The 20,432-nt window shown below is 34.1% G+C and overlaps 9 protein-coding genes across 9 annotated transcripts; 8 read left to right on the forward strand and 1 right to left on the reverse strand.

Moving 5' to 3' along the window:
• Positions 1 to 254: 254 nt before the first annotated feature.
• PRR1 (serine/threonine protein kinase PRR1) lies at positions 255 to 1,715 on the forward strand (the record flags this gene model as incomplete). Its single annotated transcript, XM_011278654.1, has 1 exon — positions 255 to 1,715. One exon carries the CDS (start codon positions 255 to 257, stop codon positions 1,713 to 1,715), a length of 1,461 nt encoding a protein of 486 aa, XP_011276956.1.
• Positions 1,716 to 2,021: 306 nt separating this feature from the next.
• BN7_780 (uncharacterized protein) lies at positions 2,022 to 2,963 on the forward strand (the record flags this gene model as incomplete). The annotated part of the gene is made up of 1 exon (XM_011278655.1): positions 2,022 to 2,963. One exon carries the CDS (start codon positions 2,022 to 2,024, stop codon positions 2,961 to 2,963), a length of 942 nt encoding a protein of 313 aa, XP_011276957.1.
• A 222-nt stretch (positions 2,964 to 3,185) lies between these two features.
• Positions 3,186 to 5,966, forward strand: BN7_781 (uncharacterized protein; the record flags this gene model as incomplete). The annotated part of the gene is made up of 2 exons (XM_011278656.1): positions 3,186 to 3,295; positions 3,386 to 5,966. 2 exons carry the CDS (start codon positions 3,186 to 3,188, stop codon positions 5,964 to 5,966), a joined length of 2,691 nt encoding a protein of 896 aa, XP_011276958.1.
• A 416-nt stretch (positions 5,967 to 6,382) lies between these two features.
• Positions 6,383 to 7,447, forward strand: BN7_782 (NAD(P)-dependent alcohol dehydrogenase; the record flags this gene model as incomplete). Its single annotated transcript, XM_011278657.1, has 1 exon — positions 6,383 to 7,447. The coding sequence occupies one exon, from the start codon at positions 6,383 to 6,385 to the stop codon at positions 7,445 to 7,447; it is 1,065 nt and encodes a 354-aa protein (XP_011276959.1).
• A 525-nt stretch (positions 7,448 to 7,972) lies between these two features.
• Positions 7,973 to 9,826, forward strand: FET5 (ferroxidase FET5; the record flags this gene model as incomplete). The annotated part of the gene is made up of 1 exon (XM_011278658.1): positions 7,973 to 9,826. One exon carries the CDS (start codon positions 7,973 to 7,975, stop codon positions 9,824 to 9,826), a length of 1,854 nt encoding a protein of 617 aa, XP_011276960.1.
• A 345-nt stretch (positions 9,827 to 10,171) lies between these two features.
• Positions 10,172 to 12,430, forward strand: MEF1 (Mef1p; the record flags this gene model as incomplete). The annotated part of the gene is made up of 1 exon (XM_011278659.1): positions 10,172 to 12,430. The coding sequence occupies one exon, from the start codon at positions 10,172 to 10,174 to the stop codon at positions 12,428 to 12,430; it is 2,259 nt and encodes a 752-aa protein (XP_011276961.1).
• A 223-nt stretch (positions 12,431 to 12,653) lies between these two features.
• BN7_785 (uncharacterized protein) lies at positions 12,654 to 16,166 on the forward strand (the record flags this gene model as incomplete). Its single annotated transcript, XM_011278660.1, has 1 exon — positions 12,654 to 16,166. One exon carries the CDS (start codon positions 12,654 to 12,656, stop codon positions 16,164 to 16,166), a length of 3,513 nt encoding a protein of 1,170 aa, XP_011276962.1.
• Positions 16,167 to 16,215: 49 nt separating this feature from the next.
• On the reverse strand, positions 16,216 to 16,644 carry BN7_786 (rRNA-processing protein; the record flags this gene model as incomplete). Its single annotated transcript, XM_011278661.1, has 1 exon — positions 16,216 to 16,644. The coding sequence occupies one exon, from the start codon at positions 16,642 to 16,644 to the stop codon at positions 16,216 to 16,218; it is 429 nt and encodes a 142-aa protein (XP_011276963.1).
• Positions 16,645 to 17,318: 674 nt separating this feature from the next.
• Positions 17,319 to 20,192, forward strand: PET309 (Pet309p; the record flags this gene model as incomplete). Its single annotated transcript, XM_011278662.1, has 1 exon — positions 17,319 to 20,192. One exon carries the CDS (start codon positions 17,319 to 17,321, stop codon positions 20,190 to 20,192), a length of 2,874 nt encoding a protein of 957 aa, XP_011276964.1.
• Positions 20,193 to 20,432: the final 240 nt, after the last annotated feature.

Raw genomic sequence — 20,432 nt, forward strand, 5'->3', positions numbered from 1 at the left:
CGCATTGCTTGTTCGTTGCTGAAAGTTACACAAACGTTGTTTGTTTTGATTCATCATACTAAAAGAAAGACATTTTTGTTTGAGGAATTAGCTAAATCAAATCAGAACACCAGTATAATTACACAAAATTCAAGGTTTCAATAAGAATAATCAATAGCCATACATTACCTTCATTCTTTTGTTGATTTTAAACACTTTTACAAGTGCACACTTTACACCATATACATTATACCACTGTTTATCAATACTTCATTATGTCAACAAATGATAGACTCAAAGATAATACATCACCTTCCAAACCACACTCAATGTTTTCTATCAGAAGGGCATTTGGAGGGGAGTCAGCCTCAAGAAACCAGAACTTACCTAAGACTAACACATCAGTCTCGCCGTTAAAATCCACGCCTTCCATAGAGACAAAAAGCAGATATTCAATTTCCCCAGTCTCTCCAGAATTTGAATCCATTACTGAACTACCATCACCCATTGTTGGTGACTTACAGATGCTCTCTGCGAAAAAATCTTATGGTTCACTGTCTATACGACCTTCAGCTAATCAGCTCAATTCAATAAATAATGCAAGAATTATATCTGAATATGGATCAACCAGTTCAAAAGACAGTACATCCTCAACAACAAGCAATTTGGATGCGAGATTAGCAGAGCTTAAGGACCCACAAAAGAGAAGTGTTTCAACACCAATGGAAGTTCAACCTAAAGAAATGGAGAGAGAAAAAATGCTTGAAACCTCTGTTGATCCTTCCGATGTTTTTTATAAAGGCTATGATCATGATAAAGAACCCCATGTCTGGAAACACATCAGGACTCTTGGGAAAGGTACATTCAGTGATGTTGTTTTAGCTCAAGAGTTACACCATACAAAGCCAGAGTTACAATTTGTTGCTGTTAAAATAGTCGAGCTACCGAGTCAAAGAGATACAAGAGCCAGAGTTGAAAGCTCTTTAAAAAGAGAACTTGAACTTTTGAAACTAGCCAATCATCCTTCTATCATTAAACTTCTAGCACTGCATATAACATCATCAAAATACTACATGTATACGCCATATTGTGAAGGTGGTGACTTATTTGAATTGGCATCAAAGCATAGGAAGATATTGAGTCCATATATTATCAAAAAGATATTTGCAGAAATAGCAAGATCAATTGCATACTTACACAATAAAAATATTGTACATAGAGATATCAAATTGGAGAATATTTTGGTCAATTACAAAGTTGATAAATTGTTACAGGTTGTTGATCAAAACGTTTCCTTGATAACCGTCACTGATTTTGGCCTTTCAAGAACGATTGACCCGGAAAATCCGTTATTGACAACCCGTTGTGGGTCTGAAGATTATGTTCCCCCAGAATTGTTGATTGGGTTACCATATGACGGTAGACAAACTGACAGTTGGGCATTAGGTGTTTTATTATATTCGATAATGGAAGGGAGATTACCATTCGATCCACCTCCAAATAAATCGATCAGGGCTCGTTCAAGAGTTGCTCATAGAATTGCTAGAATCGAATGGTCATGGAACCAATTTAGCGACGAAAACAAAGGATCAACTTGGAAAGAGGAAGATTGGGAAGGAGCTAAATACATTGTCGAAAACTTATTGGTTCGAAGAGAAAAAAGACTAAGCGCAGCTCAAGTCTGTGAAATATCCTGGGTCAAAGATATTCCAGAGCTTCAAAATAATGAATACTAACATCCATGAATAAAAACGAAAACGCTGTTAACGAGAAGGCGTGACAAATAATCTGATATAACTAATTTATAATAATATAATAATTTCTTAATAATTTTTTAATCAATTGTTCAATTGGTGAATAATTATGTTTACTTGTAGGGCTTTATGAGATACATCATACAGGCGCGAATTTTTGGATTTCAAAAAATTAACGTCCCACAGATTTAGGGCACCTGTCCCCCATACATATTATTATTATTGGATTCAGTTTATACACAAAATCATATATCATGGCATCTGTATGTTAATTTTGAATTAGTTAAGATGCCCCAAAAAGGATTCACAAATCTTCAAAAGCATATAGATGTGATACTTCGAGCCAGCAGATCAGATGAAAGTTATATCAAAGTCATTGGTCTTTGTCGAGATTTTATCAAGACAAATAAAACAACAAATACATACAATTTAAGAAGTATCAATAACATTGTAAAGTATAGGGAACCAAATATTGAAAAGTTTTTGTTTAATAAAATCAAGATTGCTCAGCGATCACCAGATGTTATCAAGGCTTACCTAGTTAAAACCCCAGTACCATCTTCCGCCTTTATTTATGACGCTGTGAAGGGTCAAAATGATTCACAATTAAATAAGGTAGCATTAAGACAACTATTATACAAGAAGAAAAATTTAGAAACATCAATAGAGTTGATTAAAAGAAATGGTGAAATTTACAGATATCATGGTGTCCAAAAGCTACAAAAGACTGCACTTTTATACTTTGCTGGAGTTTTGACATTTCATGGCATTCTTGAGATTGGCATAAAAGGCCACGAATTTATTCATGCTATGTTCGACATGTACTTTATCAACTTATTTCTTTTGACGCTTCTATTTGGTGGGTCGAAACGTGAAGGAATCTCGTGGAGGCCAGTGAATTCAATTTTCCACAAGTATTTTTATGATTTAGAGTATCAATTATGTGCTAAATACGTATCTATTTATAGAGATTTATTTACAACAAATGTTTCAAACTTCCATGACAAAGACTCAAAATTGATTAGAACGTTCCAAGATGGATTTCAATATAATAAAGATGAGATGGATCAATTTGTTCATAAAAAGCTGAGAGAACTGGGGTTCATGATAACCCAGAGTCCAAACGAAGAAATGTTCAGAGAGTATTGGGACCATGGGGGTCAAGGGTTCGAATGGGTTGAACCTGATAAAGATCCAGTTGACTTTTTAAATATTAATGAGGATTCTTGATTGTTGTGCTAATGTTAGTAGGTTGTCACATTTTCTGCTGCGCTTTCAAAATCCGGAGATACAAAAATTTGGGGATCATGTCTCATCATTGTTTCAACTTTCAACATTCAATTTTTATCTGAACATCAAAAATCATATTTTACTGGTGAGGTCTAGTGGTTGATCTTCTTATTTTATATGCTATTAATGTTATTTCATTGAACCGCCGTGTGTCATTTGAATATGTTTGTTGATATATTAATTTTTATCATATCTTCACCGTTCAAGGGAGCACAGGTGTTGTGGTCAGCGCTTACGACAGATACGCGTAAAGATGAAAGAGCAAGAGGTAAGTATTTATCTTTTGGAGATAATCTATAGATGATTTATGAGGCTAATGTTTAATCAGGATGGTTGATTGGTCAATCTCCAACTCAAGATAGTATTAACCAAGAAATTGACTCAAATCAAGAAACTATACCAGAATTTGATGATTATGATGATGAAAATGACTACAATGATTACGATACCTCAAATTTGAATAAAAATAATCATGATATTCACTCTACTAAATTGAGATACGTTCCTGAGGAAGGCTATATTGGGCTAGATGAAGATGGTTGGTGGGTAGATGAGATGATGGTATCCCTTATTGCTCTTCTTGATCAGGTCCCCAATAACTTTGGAGCCCCACATAGCGGTTATAGCATAATGAGTTCTCAACCATATGCGCCTATATCAGAAATATTTGTGCCATCTCTGTTTATGATAGCTCTTTTCGTTAGTATTGTGGTGAAAAAGTTAAGAGGAAGAGATAGAAGATTCGAACATGCTCCAATTGTTTTGAACTTTACAGATGAAAGCAATATACGCAATGGTGAAGAGCAGGCGGAACAAAAGAATTCAAATACTTCAGAGGAAAGGAAATTTGATAAAATGGTCACGGCAAAAAGTATTAAATCACCAATTACTGAAAGTTTTCAATACAGATCTCCAGAAGAGATTGAAACATCAAATCTTGAAACCTCTTTAAAAAATCATTTCGATGCGGAAAATGTAATGGGGTCTTTAAAAGGGAACGCAGAAGATGAAGCAAGCATCCCACTGGCAACTGTGCCAAACCAAACCATACCCGATGAGCTGATAATTAGGAAGCATCGTGATACAGAGTCCTCTTATACTGAATCGCCTATTTTAAATCAAGGTCGATTTAGAGCTCAATCAATAGTGTCTTCTGATCATGAATTGGATCTTACTTTGCTATCAGATGAAATCTCAAAGTCACTTGAGAATGAAAAGGAACCATTAAATATACCAGATCCTGATTTTGCTCGACTCTTGGAAAATGATGAAAACACAAGTTTGAATGAACTGGATCTTAACAACATTCTTGGTAATATTAATGATGTTGAAAATCATATTTTAGAGTCTTCTATCTCACAAAACACCAGTTTTTTCAACACCGAAGGCACATGTCTGGATATGAAGTTTAAACGCCAATCAATAGACAAATCTACTACAGGCTCTCATGTGACAGAAAATTATCGTGTATTAGACAATAGTGACGGATTATATGATCTAGACTATCCTTTACCTGCCAATGATATCAGAGCTCATTCGATATTGCACACACCTGAACCCCTTTACAACAATGATCAGAGCCATAATAATGATTTATATGTGTCCCAAGATAATTACATCGATCTGAAATCTAAAAGTCACCTTATTAATGATATCGTTGGTGCGATTCCAAGGGACTCAGGAGTTGACTCAAGTTTGGTTAATAATTTGGAGCCATTGGAGTCTGATGCTGGTAACGTAACAGATACAGATCAAAACAGGAATACGCCTGATACTCCTGTAACACTGCTGGACTCAAATTTTGAAATCCAGGATCTGTTATCATTGGATGCAAATACAAGCAGTCCATCATCAAGCTCAGTGAAAGAAAGTGCTCCATCATCAGTTCTAGACAATTTTACTTCAGAAAGACCTAAAACGCCAATATCAAACCCATGTGAATCACAGATTGACTCGACGCCAAAACCTTCACCTTCAAAGATACCAGTAAGCCAATCACCACATAAAAGATCCCTATCCAGATTGAGTTCTCCAAGAAAGAAAAATCCATTAAAGGTTTTCAGGATTTCTGATCTGGTGGAAACATATTTGATCAATCGTGAGACTTCTGATATTGACACGTATTTGAATCTGGCCTTTGGATCAGACATTGACGTTGATATGAACGTTGAATTGCTAGAAGTCTTGACAATGGAAAACATTGATGATTTGCTCAAGGTCTACAGTGGTAAAGAAACTTCAGAGAACTGGAAGGCTCGTCATGATAATTTTGGTTTATTAATTGGTCATTTGAAATTACATTTACCAAAGGGTTTCTATGACTATTTTCAAGAACAGCTATATGATATCATTGAGGATATATTGGAAATGGCATACACAAAAAGAACTAAATTGTTAGAGAAAGTTATATTATTCATTAGAAATTATGTTTACTATAGTAACGGGGTTACTCTTGATGATGAGCTTTACACTACTTTAATTCATTTATTGCTTCATGTCGCTAAGAACAAGTTGGACTTCATAAGTAGACCAACAGTAAGATCTTTATGCTTGATGATACAGGCTTTAAACTTAGATAGTTTCAAAAGATGTTTCCATATGATATTTGATAATATTTTATCAAACAAAACTTTGAGAGAGGAGAAATACCATTCTTTGTTGATCATCAAGTTTTACCTATCTGTGAACTTTCACTATTTTACAAAAGAAGACTTTGATGACATTTTGGACTTGATTTTACCCTATGTTCCTTTATTGACCATAGATAGCTATCAAAAGACAAGAGCAGAGTTAGCTGAAATATATTTGATTTGTTTGAGACTCAACCCATCTTCAAAGCAGTTGGCGGCATTTTATGATAGATTTCCAACATTTGTGAAATCCAATATTACTAAACCAAATCCAGTACCAGCTAATGATGCAGACAGTACACTTGCTGTCTGATTGTATCAAAAATTAAGAAAGTTTGCTTCTAGCTCCATATACTATATACAAGATGTATCCTATGGTTTAAACTAAGTTTTTGTAGTGGTACTAGTGAGATATTAACATTTTACCTGTGGATTCAGTCAATTATCGACGTGCTAATATTTAATGTGGATGTATAACTGTGATCAACTTCAGGCTTTATATTAATTGTATATCAGGCAGCAGGCTAAAGGCTAATGCGTCGGGACGGCGCGGCCGAAAAAGGTAAGCTATATATTGTTGGAAGTACCATTGAATTCGTATGGGGTAAACGCAACGACGATTTATAAAATCAAGGAATGAATTGTAAAAACTTTTCAAATTTCAACTAGTACAATCCATTCTAAGACCTTAATTACAGAATATTATACTGATATCTTAGATACTTCAATATGTCAAATCCATCAATTGTCTTGAAAGAAAAGGGTAAAATTGTCCTTGAAAATAGACCTGTTCCTGATCTCACAGATGAACGTTCCGTCAAAATTGCTGTTAAAAAGACTGGTATTTGTGGTTCAGATGTTCATTACTATCTTCATGGTAATTGTGGTACATTTGTTGTTAAGGCACCAATGGTCTTAGGTCATGAATCATCGGGTGTTATAGCTGAGGTTGGACGTCTAGTTACAAATGTGAAAGTTGGGGATAAAGTTGCCATCGAACCTGGTGTCCCAAGTAGATATAGTGAAGAGTACAAAAATGGTCGTTATAATCTATGTCCTGATATGGCATTTGCAGCTACACCACCATATGATGGTACTTTAGCTAGATACTATATTATGCCAGAAGACTTTGTTTATAAATTACCAGATCATGTCTCTTTAGAAGAAGGCGCACTAGTTGAACCATTAAGTGTTGCAGTACATGCCGCTAAAAGAGCAGGAATCAAATACAACTCAAATGTTGCAGTTTTTGGAGCAGGTCCAGTTGGTTTACTAACGGCTGGTGCTGCTAGAGCTCTCGGTGCTGCTAATGTTCTTGTCGTTGATATCTTTGACACTAAATTAGAGCTAGCTAAAAATATTGGTGCCACACATACATATAACTCTTTAAAAAAGGGAAACTTTGATGAAGAAATTATCAAGCTGATTGGTGATAGACCTGATATCGTCCTAGAAGCATCAGGTGCTGATATTGCAATGAACAATGGTTTAAATTTGTTGAAAACAGGTGGTGTTTTTGTTCAAATTGGAATGGGTAAAGATGATGTCAAATTACCAGTTGCACAAATGACTCAAAGGGAAATTGATTATAGAGGTAGCTCAAGATATAGCCAAGGTGATTATAACGATGCTGTTACAATGATTGCCAATGGGAAAATCGACGTTAAACAACTGATCACTCATAGATTCAAGTTCAAAGATGCTAAAACTGCCTATGATAATATTATTCAAAACGGTAAAGACGTTGTCAAGACTATCATTGATGGCCCTGAAGATGAACTGGCAAAATTATGAATGTTCAATCTTTGAACTATTGAGCCATGCTGTTGAAATTAGATCTGTGATCTCAATAAAGTCAATGTGGAGACCATATCACCGGTGTGTTTAAGGAATATAATATAGAAGTTGATCAATTAAATTAGTATAATTTAGCTGTGTGGAATGTAAACTTTCTTATATGTAGACACCAGGCGCGTCCTGTGCTCAATATCCATTCATATATTATAAACCTCGCAAAAACACGTCTCTAGTAGTGTACATCGCACAAAATAATTCAAGTGTTGTTGAATGATTATAGCTTGTATTCTACTCAGTAGGTTTTTTTTATTCCTATGAAGTGACAAACTAATACAGTCAATAAGCGGCTTTACCTCTCGATAGGGACGGTTGAACCCATTGTGGTGACTAAGCAGTAGTAGTAAAGATCTGAAAAAAAGCCGAGACGAAAAAATTAAACACCCTAATATTAGTATATAAAGTATTCACTCGCCTTCAGAACAGTTTAGATAAGCTTCATCTGAAAGAGTTTACACACACAATATGTTATTTCAACAGGTGGTAGGATTGGTCTGCTGTTTGTCGCTCGTTCTGGCGAAAACACATACATTCAACTTCACAGCTTCTTATATAACCGCCAATCCAGATGGTGTTAAAGATAAAAAAGTGATTTCCTTCAATAAACAATGGCCACCACCAGAAATACACATCAACAAGGGAGATAGAGTTGAGTTATATTTGACAAATGGTCTAGAAACAAAGAATACTTCATTGCATTTCCATGGGTTGTTTCAAAACGGCTCAAACTTTATGGATGGTCCAGAATGGGTTACACAATGTCCAATTCAACCTGGTGATACATACTTATACAACTTTACTGTGGATCAAGTTGGTTCTTATTGGTATCATTCACACAGTGGTGCTCAATATGGTGATGGTATGAGGGGTGCTTTCATTGTACATGACGATAAAGAACCTTTCAAGTATGATGAAGAGAAGGTAATTACCATCTCTGAAATTTATCACGATCAATATTATGACATCTTTGGTGAATTTTTGAACAGATATAACCCAACAGGTGCAGAGCCAATCCCACAAAACTTGCTTCTCAATGATACTGCCAACTCAACCATATATTTTGAACCAAAGAAAACTTATTTGTTAAGATTTATCAACGTGGGTTTATTTGTTTCACAATATCTGTATATTGAAGATCATGAATTGACAATTGTGGAAATTGATGGTGTTTATGTTGAACCTTTCAAAGCAAGTCATTTATATATGACTGTTGGTCAAAGATATGCTGTTCTTGTTACCGCTAAAGATCATAAAGATAAGAATTATGCTATTGTTCAAGGATTCGATGATACTATGCTGGATGTTATCCCAGATGATTTGAGATTAAACGCTACAAGCTATTTGGTTTATGATGATGAAAAACCATTACCAAAAGAATATAAAATCAATGATCTGGCTTTCAATGATTATGATTTAACACCCTTAGACAAGGAAGAATTATATGATGATTACGATTATCAAATCACTCTAGATGTTGTGATGGATAATTTAGGTGACGGTGTAAACTATGCATTCTTCAATAACATCACATACACTCATCCAGTCACACCAACTATAATTACTGCCTTAACAGCCTCAAAAGAACACGTTACAAACCCAAGAATCTATGGTTCAAATATTAATGCTTTTGTTTTACAACCAAATGAAATTGTGGAGGTTGTTGTTAATAACCACGATGACGGTAGACATCCATTTCATTTACATGGTCATACTTTTCAAGTTATTCAAAAATCCAAATCTTTTGATGATGAACCTGTTCCATATGATGAAAATGATCATGAACCATTCCCAAAATATCCAATAAGAAGAGACACTGTAAACTTGGAACCAAATGGACATATCGTATTGAGATTTAAGACTGATAATCCAGGTATTTGGTTCTTTCATTGTCATGTTGATTGGCATTTAGAGCAAGGTTTAGCTGCTGTTTTTATTGAAGATCCTCTATCTCTTCAAAATCAAAAGCCACCACAAGACTTTTATGATAATTGTATTGCCAGTGGTATTCCAATCGAAGGTAATGCAGCTGGTAATAAAGATTTTTTCAATATGACTGGTGAAAATCTCCAATCACAACCATTACCAGAAGGTTTTACTTTGAAAGGTTATCTTGCCTTTGCTATCTCAACATTTGCAGGTTTATATGGTCTATGGTCAATTATACAATATGGTCTAGAAGATTCTGTCCAATATGATGAAAAGATTTTCAACAATTTAGAAAAGATTTTGCATGAAAATAATCTAATTCAAGAAGCCGATCAAGTTGCTGCTGATGCTGAAGTTAACGAACATACACATCTGTCCAGAGGTGAAGAGTAGGGAAAACAATTGCTTTTAAAAATTACCTTCTAAACCTACCATGATATATTTATGCCACTTTTTTATTTAATAAATTAATAATTTACGACTGTTTTTTTGCTAGTTCATGTTTGAATTGAATTCAATTGTGCCAATTGTACTGTAGTGCTTGTGCTCGAATCAAAAGCCTATTATTCGCGAATGAATTTTTTTTTCCGAATTTTTTATTGGGCGCGACCGAAAACATAAGATTAGAATCTGATTATACTACGTACTTGTTGAAATATTTGATCTCCAAGAACTAGATTAACTTCTTATACTGGTTGGTGTTTTCCCTGTTCTTGACCATATAAAGATTCTTTTGATATGTCAAGATTCTTGAGAAACATCTGGTCCACTGGTTCACGCCAGCTTGGCTTGAATTCTCAAAGAAGATTATTTCACCAAAGTACCATCAGAAGAACTTATGAAGAAGAAAAAGTTGTGATTGATGATATCATTAGTAAATTACCAGAACAGGATTTGCAAGTTGCTGATAGAATGCGTAATATTGGTATTTCAGCACATATTGATTCAGGTAAAACTACATTTACAGAACGTGTTTTATTCTATACAGGTAGAATTAAAGCTATTCATGAAGTCAGAGGTCGTGATAATGTTGGTGCTAAGATGGATCATATGGATTTAGAAAGAGAAAAGGGTATTACTATTCAATCTGCTGCTACTTACTGTTCTTGGGATAAAGATAACAAAAATTATCATTTCAATTTAATTGATACCCCAGGTCATATTGATTTCACAATCGAAGTTGAACGTGCTTTAAGAGTTTTAGATGGTGCTGTTTTAGTTGTCTGTGCTGTTTCTGGTGTTCAATCACAAACTGTTACTGTTGATCGTCAAATGCGTCGTTATAATGTTCCAAGAGTTACTTTCATCAACAAGATGGATAGAATGGGTGCTGATCCTTTCAGGGCTATTGATCAAATCAACAAAAAATTAAAAACACCAGCTGCTGCCATTCAAGTCCCAATTGGTGCTGAATCAGAATTGAAAGGTGTTGTTAATATTATTGATAGAGTTGCTCTATATAATGAAGGATCTCAAGGTGAAGAAATTAGAAAAGCTGAGATTCCAGCTGATCTTGTTGATCTTGTTGAAGAGAAAAGAGCTTTATTAATCGAAACACTTGCTGATGTTGATGACGAAATTGCAGAAATCTTTTTGGATGAAGGTGAACCAACCACTGAACAAATCAAAGATGCTATTCGTAGAGCTACCATTGCTAGAAAATTCACTCCAGTTTTAATGGGTTCTGCCTTAGCTAATACTGGTGTTCAAAATGTCTTAGACGCTGTTGTTGATTATTTACCAAACCCATCTGAAATTTTAAACAAAGGTTTAGATATTTCAAAAGGTACTGAAGAACCAATCAACATGTTACCATCAAGTAAAAAAGGTTTTGTCGGTTTAGCTTTCAAATTGGAAGAAGGTAAATATGGTCAATTGACTTATTTACGTGTTTATCAAGGTCGTTTGAAAAAAGGTGGTTTTATTACTAATGTTAAAACTGGTAAAAAGGTTAAAGTTTCTCGTTTAGTGCGTATGCATTCAAATGATATGGAAGATGTTGCTGAAATCGGCCCAGGTGAAATTTGTGCTACTTTTGGTATTGAATGTTCTTCAGGTGATACTTTCACTGATGGTGTTGAACAAATCACAATGTCTTCTATGTTTGTTCCAGATGCTGTTATTTCACTTTCAATTACACCAAAATCAAAAGATACATCAAACTTCTCCAAGGCTATGAACCGTTTCCAAAAAGAAGATCCAACTTTCAGAGTTAGATACGATAGTGAATCTAAAGAAACTGTCATTTCAGGTATGGGTGAATTACATTTAGAAGTTTATGTTGAACGTATGAAGCGTGAATATAACGTTGACTGTATTACTGGTAAGCCACAAGTTTCTTACCGTGAAGCCATCATGAATGCTGCTGATTTCGATTTCACTCACAAAAAACAATCAGGTGGTGCTGGTCAATATGCTAGAGTCATCGGTACTTTATCACCATTAGAAGGTGAAAACATTTTCGAATCACACGTTGTTGGTGGTAAAGTTCCAGAAAAATACTTGGTTGCATGTCGTAAAGGTTTCGAAGATGCTTGTGAAAAAGGTCCATTAATTGGTCATAAAGTTTTAGGTGCTAAAATGTTCATCAACGATGGTCAAATCCATGACGTTGATTCTAATGAACTGGCTTTCAGAACTGCGGCTATTGGTGCTTTCAAACAAGCATTCATTAAAGGTAATGGTGTTATTTTAGAACCAATCATGAATGTCAGTGTCACTGCCCCAGGTGAATTCCAAGGTAATGTTATCTCATTATTGAACAAGGTTCAAGCTATGATCCAAGATACAGAAATTGGTGTTGATGAATTCACAATTTCTGCTGAATGTCCATTGAACCAAATGTTTGGTTTTGCCACCTCTTTAAGAGCCTCGACCCAAGGTAAAGGTGAATTCTCTTTAGAATTCAAACAATTCTCCCCAGCGCCAGTTCATTTACAAAAAGAATTAATCGCTGAACATCAAAAGAAATTAGCTGAACAAGCTAAAGCCAAATAATAAAGTCCGAAGAACATATACATAGATTAGAGTATAAAAATATTGTAAATAGATTAATTAATAGTATAAATCTTGTGAGTGAACAATAGTAGCATGTTGCGCGGTCAAATGTTTTGTTTCGCGGGTTTTCGCTCTAATACGCAGATTGACAAAGCGACAAACCTTCACCAAAATCAATACAACAGATGAGAAGCTAGATCACTTGCCCAATTGATCATCCACAATGATTTCAGAAATTAAAGATGATGATATACTCAATGGTGACTTGTTATGGCAGCAAAGTGATCAGAATTTGTTTCGCTGGTGTAGCTTTGATGATGATTCAGGAGAAGATGAACAGTTTCGTGGAGAATACTTTGTGTTGAAGCAGAACTTGACACCAGATCCAACGGTAGAAAACATTTTCAAAATGAGGTATGCATCCAATAAGGAATTTAAAGGACTGGAAGATGAAGTAAGAGAAGATGATGGGTTTAAACTTTCTAGCAAGATGCTGAAAGAGCTTAAAAGCACGAATCCTGATTCTATGGATATGGATATTGATGATGATTTGTTAAATGAAATGTTAAAATATACAGGTGCTAATGAACCATCAAAAACCATAAATGAAGATGCAGCCATCGATATCAGTGATTCATATGAGCCCGTCTTGCATGAAGTGGTGGTTTTCACTCGTGCTCAATCAATCGTTATCAATAATGAAACTGAATTTAAGTTCCCCAGTACAATTAGATCAGCGGCTGTTTTAAAAGGATCAGTAATAGATGATGGTAAGTCAACAGATGAGGACACTTTGGTGATATCTTTGTATTCGGGATTTGCTCTCTTAGTAAGATTATATGAGATTAAAGGTAGCCTTCAACCGAAGATAGTACAATGGTGGAAAACTTCGACGATGTCAACAGCTTCAACTTCTGTTCCATCATTGGAAGAAGTGGGGCTTAAAATTAATACCCATAGTTCAGGATCACTAATTGCATTGAATGCTGCTAAGAATTGCATCAGATTACACCCATGCTCTCAAACTGCACATGGAATTCAACTACAAACGCCAATTAATGTTAAGTTTGATGGATACCTAGCACACAGTTGCTTTTTAAAACAAGACAAACATGCTGAAGTTCCATATGCAAGGCTACTCACACTTCTGGTTACATCTAATAGAAGGTATCTGATAACTCTTTACGACATTCGTCTTGATAACCATGAAATTAAGGAGTATTCTCCACAAGTTTTGACAAATGATTTTGATATTCCTGTGTTTGTGATACCTTTTAAGGACTCGGCTTTGTTTGTGATGCCAACTTCCATCTATCTTATTAGTCCTAATAATATCATCAATGCTGACTATAATCTGTTTTCGACAAAGTTTGATAAATCATTCCCTGTGGGATATCACAAACCAGAAACAAAAATAAAATATGATGATGATGAAGTCTTAATTAGCACAGAAGACGGTACAATATATCTTGTTACATTCCGAGAAAGTGTTCTACGTGTTGAACTTATATTGACAATACCTAAGGTTTCAAACTTTACATTAGAAAAGCAGGGTACAGGATATGAACTTTATTATACTTCCTCATTTGCAAAAGGTGGTCATTTTCATTTACCAAGGCTACATTTCGATCCCCTTGATATAAAAGCTGGTCTTCATCAAGGTGAAAAGATTGAAAATATACTGAACTGGTCACCGTTACTCGATCTAGAGATAATTAAGAACAAATACAAAAATGAAGAAGTTTGGTTGGCACATGGTAATTACATCTCACAATTAAAGAAGGGGTACTATGCAACAAAAGAACTGCAAGATACACAGTTGAAAAGGTCCTACAAATTCTATATACACTCGTTTGATGAGCAATTATACTTCATTTTTGCATTCTTGGATAAGACTTTGGTATTTAAATATGAAGATGAACAATTGATTGATGTTGATGACAGTGGCTTGGAAGTTTTAAGCAGAACAATTGCTGTTTCAAGCTTAGGAAGTATATGTTTTCAAGTTTTAATTAATGCTGTCGTTGTTTCAGATTTTGCTTCAGACCTTACTATACGGAAAGATTTTGAACAGGAGATCATTCTCGCAGATGCTTTTGCTTCTTATGTTGCTGTTATAACTGAAAATCTCAATACTAGTATGAATATATCTAGTAATATTGCACTTTATAAGGTATCTGGTGATGTTTTATTAGTTGGAGAAGAGTTTGATCTTGGAATAGATCCATGTTTTATGAAGTTTATTTCATTAGAATCTAGATTATTCTTAATTGTTGGTGGTAGTCAAGTATTAAGAGTCTTTGAAATTAATGGTGATAAAATGGAGCAAAGATCGAATATCAGTATTGGAATCACTGATCCACATGATGTTATATATCTTGGTACTAGACTTGCAATAAGTTCAAGGCTTGGTGAAGTTTTCATTTATAATATTTCTATAGATTCCCTACACCTCAAAGCAGACCATCAGCTGGACTTTAAGGTTTGTCATACTCCAGTTGACTTAAGTGCCACACATGATGGAATTTTACTGGTCTCTAAAACTATGTGGAAATTAGATATTACAAACGAGTATCCTTTGCCGGTTGTATTTGATGAGAATAAAGAGAGGAATATATTTCAATGTACTGCTTTGAATAAAACCACATATGCTGCATTAAGGGATGATGGGTTTTGCTTAATTGGAATAAACAACACTCCACAAACTCTCTTGAAAAGCATGAAACTTCCTAAAATTCCTAGAAAAATGAAATATATTTCACATTTGAGAGTCTTTGCGGTGATTTCAGAGTCCTCTTTGTTTTTTATGAGTAAATCAAACAAGCTTAACACTAAATTATTTGGCAAGAAACAATCAAATGGTTTGTTTGTTGATGAACAGCCTTTATCATTATCAGAATGGGTACTGCCTTTGGCTGAAAAATCATTTAGGAACCTTCTAGTGGGGTGCAAAACAGCCAACGGTGGCTCTATTAAAGTTATTCAACCAAAATTTTCAAGTGAAGACCCAGATACTATTGAAGCTCATGAGATTTTTACATATAATACACCGGGTCCTGTTTTAGCTTTCAAGCAACTAAAAGATGACGTTGTTATTTATTCTAGTGGTTGTCAGCTTTTCATCAGTCAGTATGATATTGAAAAAAAGAAAATGATGGATCCCATTCAAGTTCACTCTTTCAGATCTGTGATTATAGATATTGATGTAAGAGAAAACTTGGCATTAATCTCCACAAGGGACTATTCTTTTTCCAAATTTGAGTACACAGATGGAATATTGAGCTTGAAAGAAAGTGATTATTGTTCTAGAAAAGTCATGAACAGTTTAACTTTGAGTGAAAGTGTTACAATCTCCACAGATAAGTTGTTTTGTACTATAACGGGTGTCGAAAATCAAGAAGATAGATTCAAATCATACGTGCCTTTTGTTCCAAGGGTCCAGAAATGTGACTTAAAACCACTATGGTATAAAGATAAGTCACATAAAAGATTTGTTGCATATGGTTTTGCAGGAGAAATTCAACTTTATACGTTGTTAAGTCGTGAAATTGCAGAACCTTTATTGAACTATTATAAACATGCAGTCACCCCACAAGAAATTTGCTCAAAGGGACTTTTTGACATTGATGATTCCATTTTTGTGAAAGAAAAAAACTTGAACGTCATTGATGCTGATAGATTACATTCTGATTTACCTAAAGATCTTAAAGACTTGATAAATGCCATTAGTTACTGAAGCTTTTTCAGTGTATTAATAGATAATAAAACAAATAAAAGCTCTTTAATCATTGATCATTTTTTATTTTATCTAGCAAATTAGCGATTCTAGGACCCATGAGAGGTTGGCCTGATCTAGTCTTTTTGGAAAGTTGATCCTTTTTACGTTCCCTTTCTATTTTTTTCTTTTCTGAAATCTTTATACTTTCTTGTCTCTTTAACTCTCTTTCTTTACGTGCTTCTTCTTTTCTCTTTTTAGCAATCTCTGCTCTTTCTTTATAATCAAGTTTTGGTTGATATTGTGATCTATCTCTATTTCTATCTGATGTCTCTTGTTTCTCTGGGACTTCTTCCCCTTGTTCTTTCAACTCTTTGAAATATTGTTTTCTAAGTCTAGCACGATGAACCAAAGATTTCTTAATTTCGATGCTCTTTGACTCTTTACGATTGATATAAGGGTTTTTGCTCTTGAAATTTTTGTTATATGGAGGGGCCATGTTGATATTTCTGAATGGAATAGTTTGAGATGAAAAGATACAGCTGTATTGAATAAAGACGTTCTTATGATATAGTGGAAACTTGAATTGATAAGGACTGACATATAAAATATTCTTATATAAATTATGTAGAAAAAAACTTTCGTGTTGGCCTTAACGGAGATGAGTAGCTGATCGGTATAATGACAAATAGATGCCACTTATAGTGAAATGTTTTATATCAAATCACATATTATACCAATATTCTCTTGTATACGCTACTATTTTACCTTTTACTGGCTTTTTTCAGAATGATTCAAGTCATTAAACATTTTACCATTAGAAATGACAAAGGCCGGGACGGAATTCAATTTATATATGGTCGGATCTCAAGCATCTGAAAAAAAATCATCACTTACAAAATTAGTATGGTAAAAGGTAATCAATAAATAGATGAAGTAGATTGGACAATAACTTATCCATCCAGATATTGGAACATACCCCCATAATAAATTCAATCATTTCCCATTATTACCCACAAACTCACTAACAGATCTAAAGAAGTTTAATTCCAATCAGGGCGCACTGAATAATCATCACCACAATTGTGAAAGTGAAAAATATCACAACAGAACTACAATATTATAGCATATACAAATAGGGCGACCCCTACTCTTATATAACAGGCAATATAGATGCTAAATGCTTTGCTGAGAACGGTGCGAACCTCCTCGCCGAGAAGGTATGTTTTCCAAGCACGTTCAATCACAAGACTTCAGAGGAAAGAGAATCGGTTAAAAAATATCAATAAATTACCATTTAGAGTTGAAGGCAGAAATTTTTGGGACTCAGAAACAAAGATATTTTCACAATCTAAGATAGGTTCACGTACATATGAATATACTGAGGGGCTTTTTGAACCATTTCTCAAGCAAGAAAATCACACATTTGATGAAATCAACAAACTATGGGAATTAGTTTCAACATATGAATATATCAGATTTTCTGATGCATTAGAATTAATAACTGTCTTTGAAGTTAACTCCAAAATAGATGAAGCCAAAAGCATACTGCGCAAGATTGACTACAAAGACATATCACGATCAGATTTGATTGAGTTGGGGAAAAGATGTGCTACATTTGATGCTCTAGATTTAATCGTTGAAATATCACATGAGTTTGGTAAATCAGTGTTCAATCGTCCTACAATTTTAAGGGTCTTAGAAGAAAGTACTAAGATCCTATTGGATAACAAACAAGAATATAAAGCTTTAGATGTTTATATAAGAGCTTGTCTTGGTGTTTTCAGAAAGCATTATATCACAGGTTCCTTTTATGGTCAGAATTACATGGATTTATACGGGTTAATAATAAGGAAAATAAAGGATTTAGGATATGTTATAGAAGCAGTTCAAAAGTCAACAATTGACCATGATATAGAAATAAAGAAAAGCATTTATTACACAACAATACGGTCATTATTTTATGTTGAAAGAAATACCATCAGATTGCAACTTTTGTTTGATCTTATTCCTGAAGAATTTAAAGACCAAAATATCGTCTCATACGTTTTTAGATCATTTCTTTATTATGATAAACCAAAAGCTGCAAAAAGTGTTGCCACAAATTATGCAGTGATGTTAGGATCTGACGATAAAGCAACAATTCAACTCTATTCGAGTATAGCGGAATTATCACTGGGAGACCTGTACGACTTGTTCTATAAAAATTTAAAGACGGATACCAATGAGGCTTTTCTTGTGCTCAAATATGCTTTTAAAAGGCTACGTCGGGAAGGAAATACAGAACTCATGGAGTTTATGGCTGACAAGTTTGCTGAAGAAAGCTCTGACGGTCTTATTTTTGCTTATAATCAGATCATGAAACATCACTTGTCTCAAAACAATTCTGAAGATTTTTTTAAAACCTTTAGAAAATTAGCGTCATCAAAAGAAGAACCAAATGAAGAATCTTACAGTCTTTTGTTGAAACAATTTTGCAGAAAGAAAGATTTAAAATCGGCATTTTCTCTTTTGGATTTCATGATAGAAAAAAACATGTCAATAGATATTGAAAAATTGAATGATATGGTGAAAGTATGCTCTGTCTTGGGTGATACTCAAAGCGCTGAGAAAGTTGACAAAGTTGCTACTTTATTGAAAATTGAACGTGACTCAAAATTTTATTCAAATATGATGGCAGTTTATGTCAGTGTGAACTATTATTCTCAAGTTGAGAAGGTTTTTGAATCGGCATCAGTGACACCAGACTCAACAATGTATTCTGAACTCATCAGAATGCATTTGAGGAAAAAAACTTACAAAGAAGCCCAACAAATTTTCGATATGATCTCCAAGGGAGATTATGAGTTAGGTGAAGAATTTTACTTTGTTATGATTGAATATTTCTGTAATATTAAAGATTTTGATAGTGCAGAGGAAGCGTTAGCTAATATTATAAAAAGTCCAGAATCTTTCAATTTGCACAAAGCATTTGAAAAATTGATGGCTGGTTATAATAGAGAGCAAAGATATACAGAAGCAACACAAGTCTTCAATAAACTAATATCATTAGAAATGAATCCGAGTGATAATATGCTGAGGTTACTTTTAAAATCATTAACTCGTACAAACTTTGTCAATTTTGGGAACTATTCAAGACCAAAGAAAATTGCTGAAGATATAATGAGCGCATATGCTAATAAAACTCTTGAACCAGAGAGAAAATACTTACCTGTACGGATTTTTAGGCCATTAATGAAATACTTAATAGATTATTATGATCCACTTGAAGCTGCTGCTTTATTAGAAAGTTATGAAATTGCCACTAAAAATGATGATAAATCAAAAGATCTAGATTATTTGAAAGAAAGAATCATCTTAGGTGCTAAGTTCAAAGATTGGGATACCGTCAATGCTGTTTTCACCTTACTTATACAAGAATTTAAGTATAGATTTTCAAGTGGAGATATTCCATATAGATACAGAGGATCATTAGTACCAGTTATAAATCAAGCTGCCAAATCACATTCTCATTTTAATCAACATCAAGAATTTAAAGCACTTATTGATGATCTATTTAGAACTAGAAGGTTTATTTTAAATAATCGTAATATGAATGATATTGCTGTTATCTTATTAGAAAATAAAAAAACTTTCAAAAGTGGACTAATAATGATTGAAGAAAAGTTAATGGGTGGTTTCATTGCTCGTGCTGTGATGCATGGTCGTGAATGGTTCGAATCTGCTCTACCTTATGGTGTTCCTTTACCTACCTATCGAAACCAGATCACTCCACCAAGGTTATTTTTGTTGAATTCGTCATATATGCATGTTGTCATGCACTTGAGGCTTTATTTGAGAACCCAGTCAAAAGCTTATGAGACAAGGGATCAGAAACTTCAATTTTTACAAGAGTTCAAGATAACGTATCCAAAGATTTTTAGAAACTTTCACGGTACTATCATCCATGCGTTTCCATCTCTGCGTAACGAGATTTTGAAATTTATCAATATGGAAGATAAAATTAAAGCCTCTGATGTTCAAGTTCCTGAAGTCACAGAGGTCTAGACTCCCATTTCTCCCATTTTTATGACTCAACATTCTATTAATTTATTCGGGTTTGCATTTTATCAATTTTTATCTGGTTCGAGTTTTTGTGCTTTTATGTTTAATGTTTTGATCAGGTTTGATCTTTAATACTCTGTTTTCCATTTATTCCATTTTTTTTGCATGAAAGTGACGGTTATAACCACACTTTCCTTTTACATTATATATATTACATTGCATTTCTGTAAATAGTGCTTATAA

This window comes from Wickerhamomyces ciferrii, contig 00013 (genome assembly GCF_000313485.1).
Source record: "Wickerhamomyces ciferrii WGS project CAIF00000000 data, strain NRRL Y-1031 F-60-10, contig 00013, whole genome shotgun sequence".
NCBI classification, from domain to species: Eukaryota; Fungi; Ascomycota; class Saccharomycetes; order Phaffomycetales; family Wickerhamomycetaceae; genus Hansenula; species Hansenula ciferrii.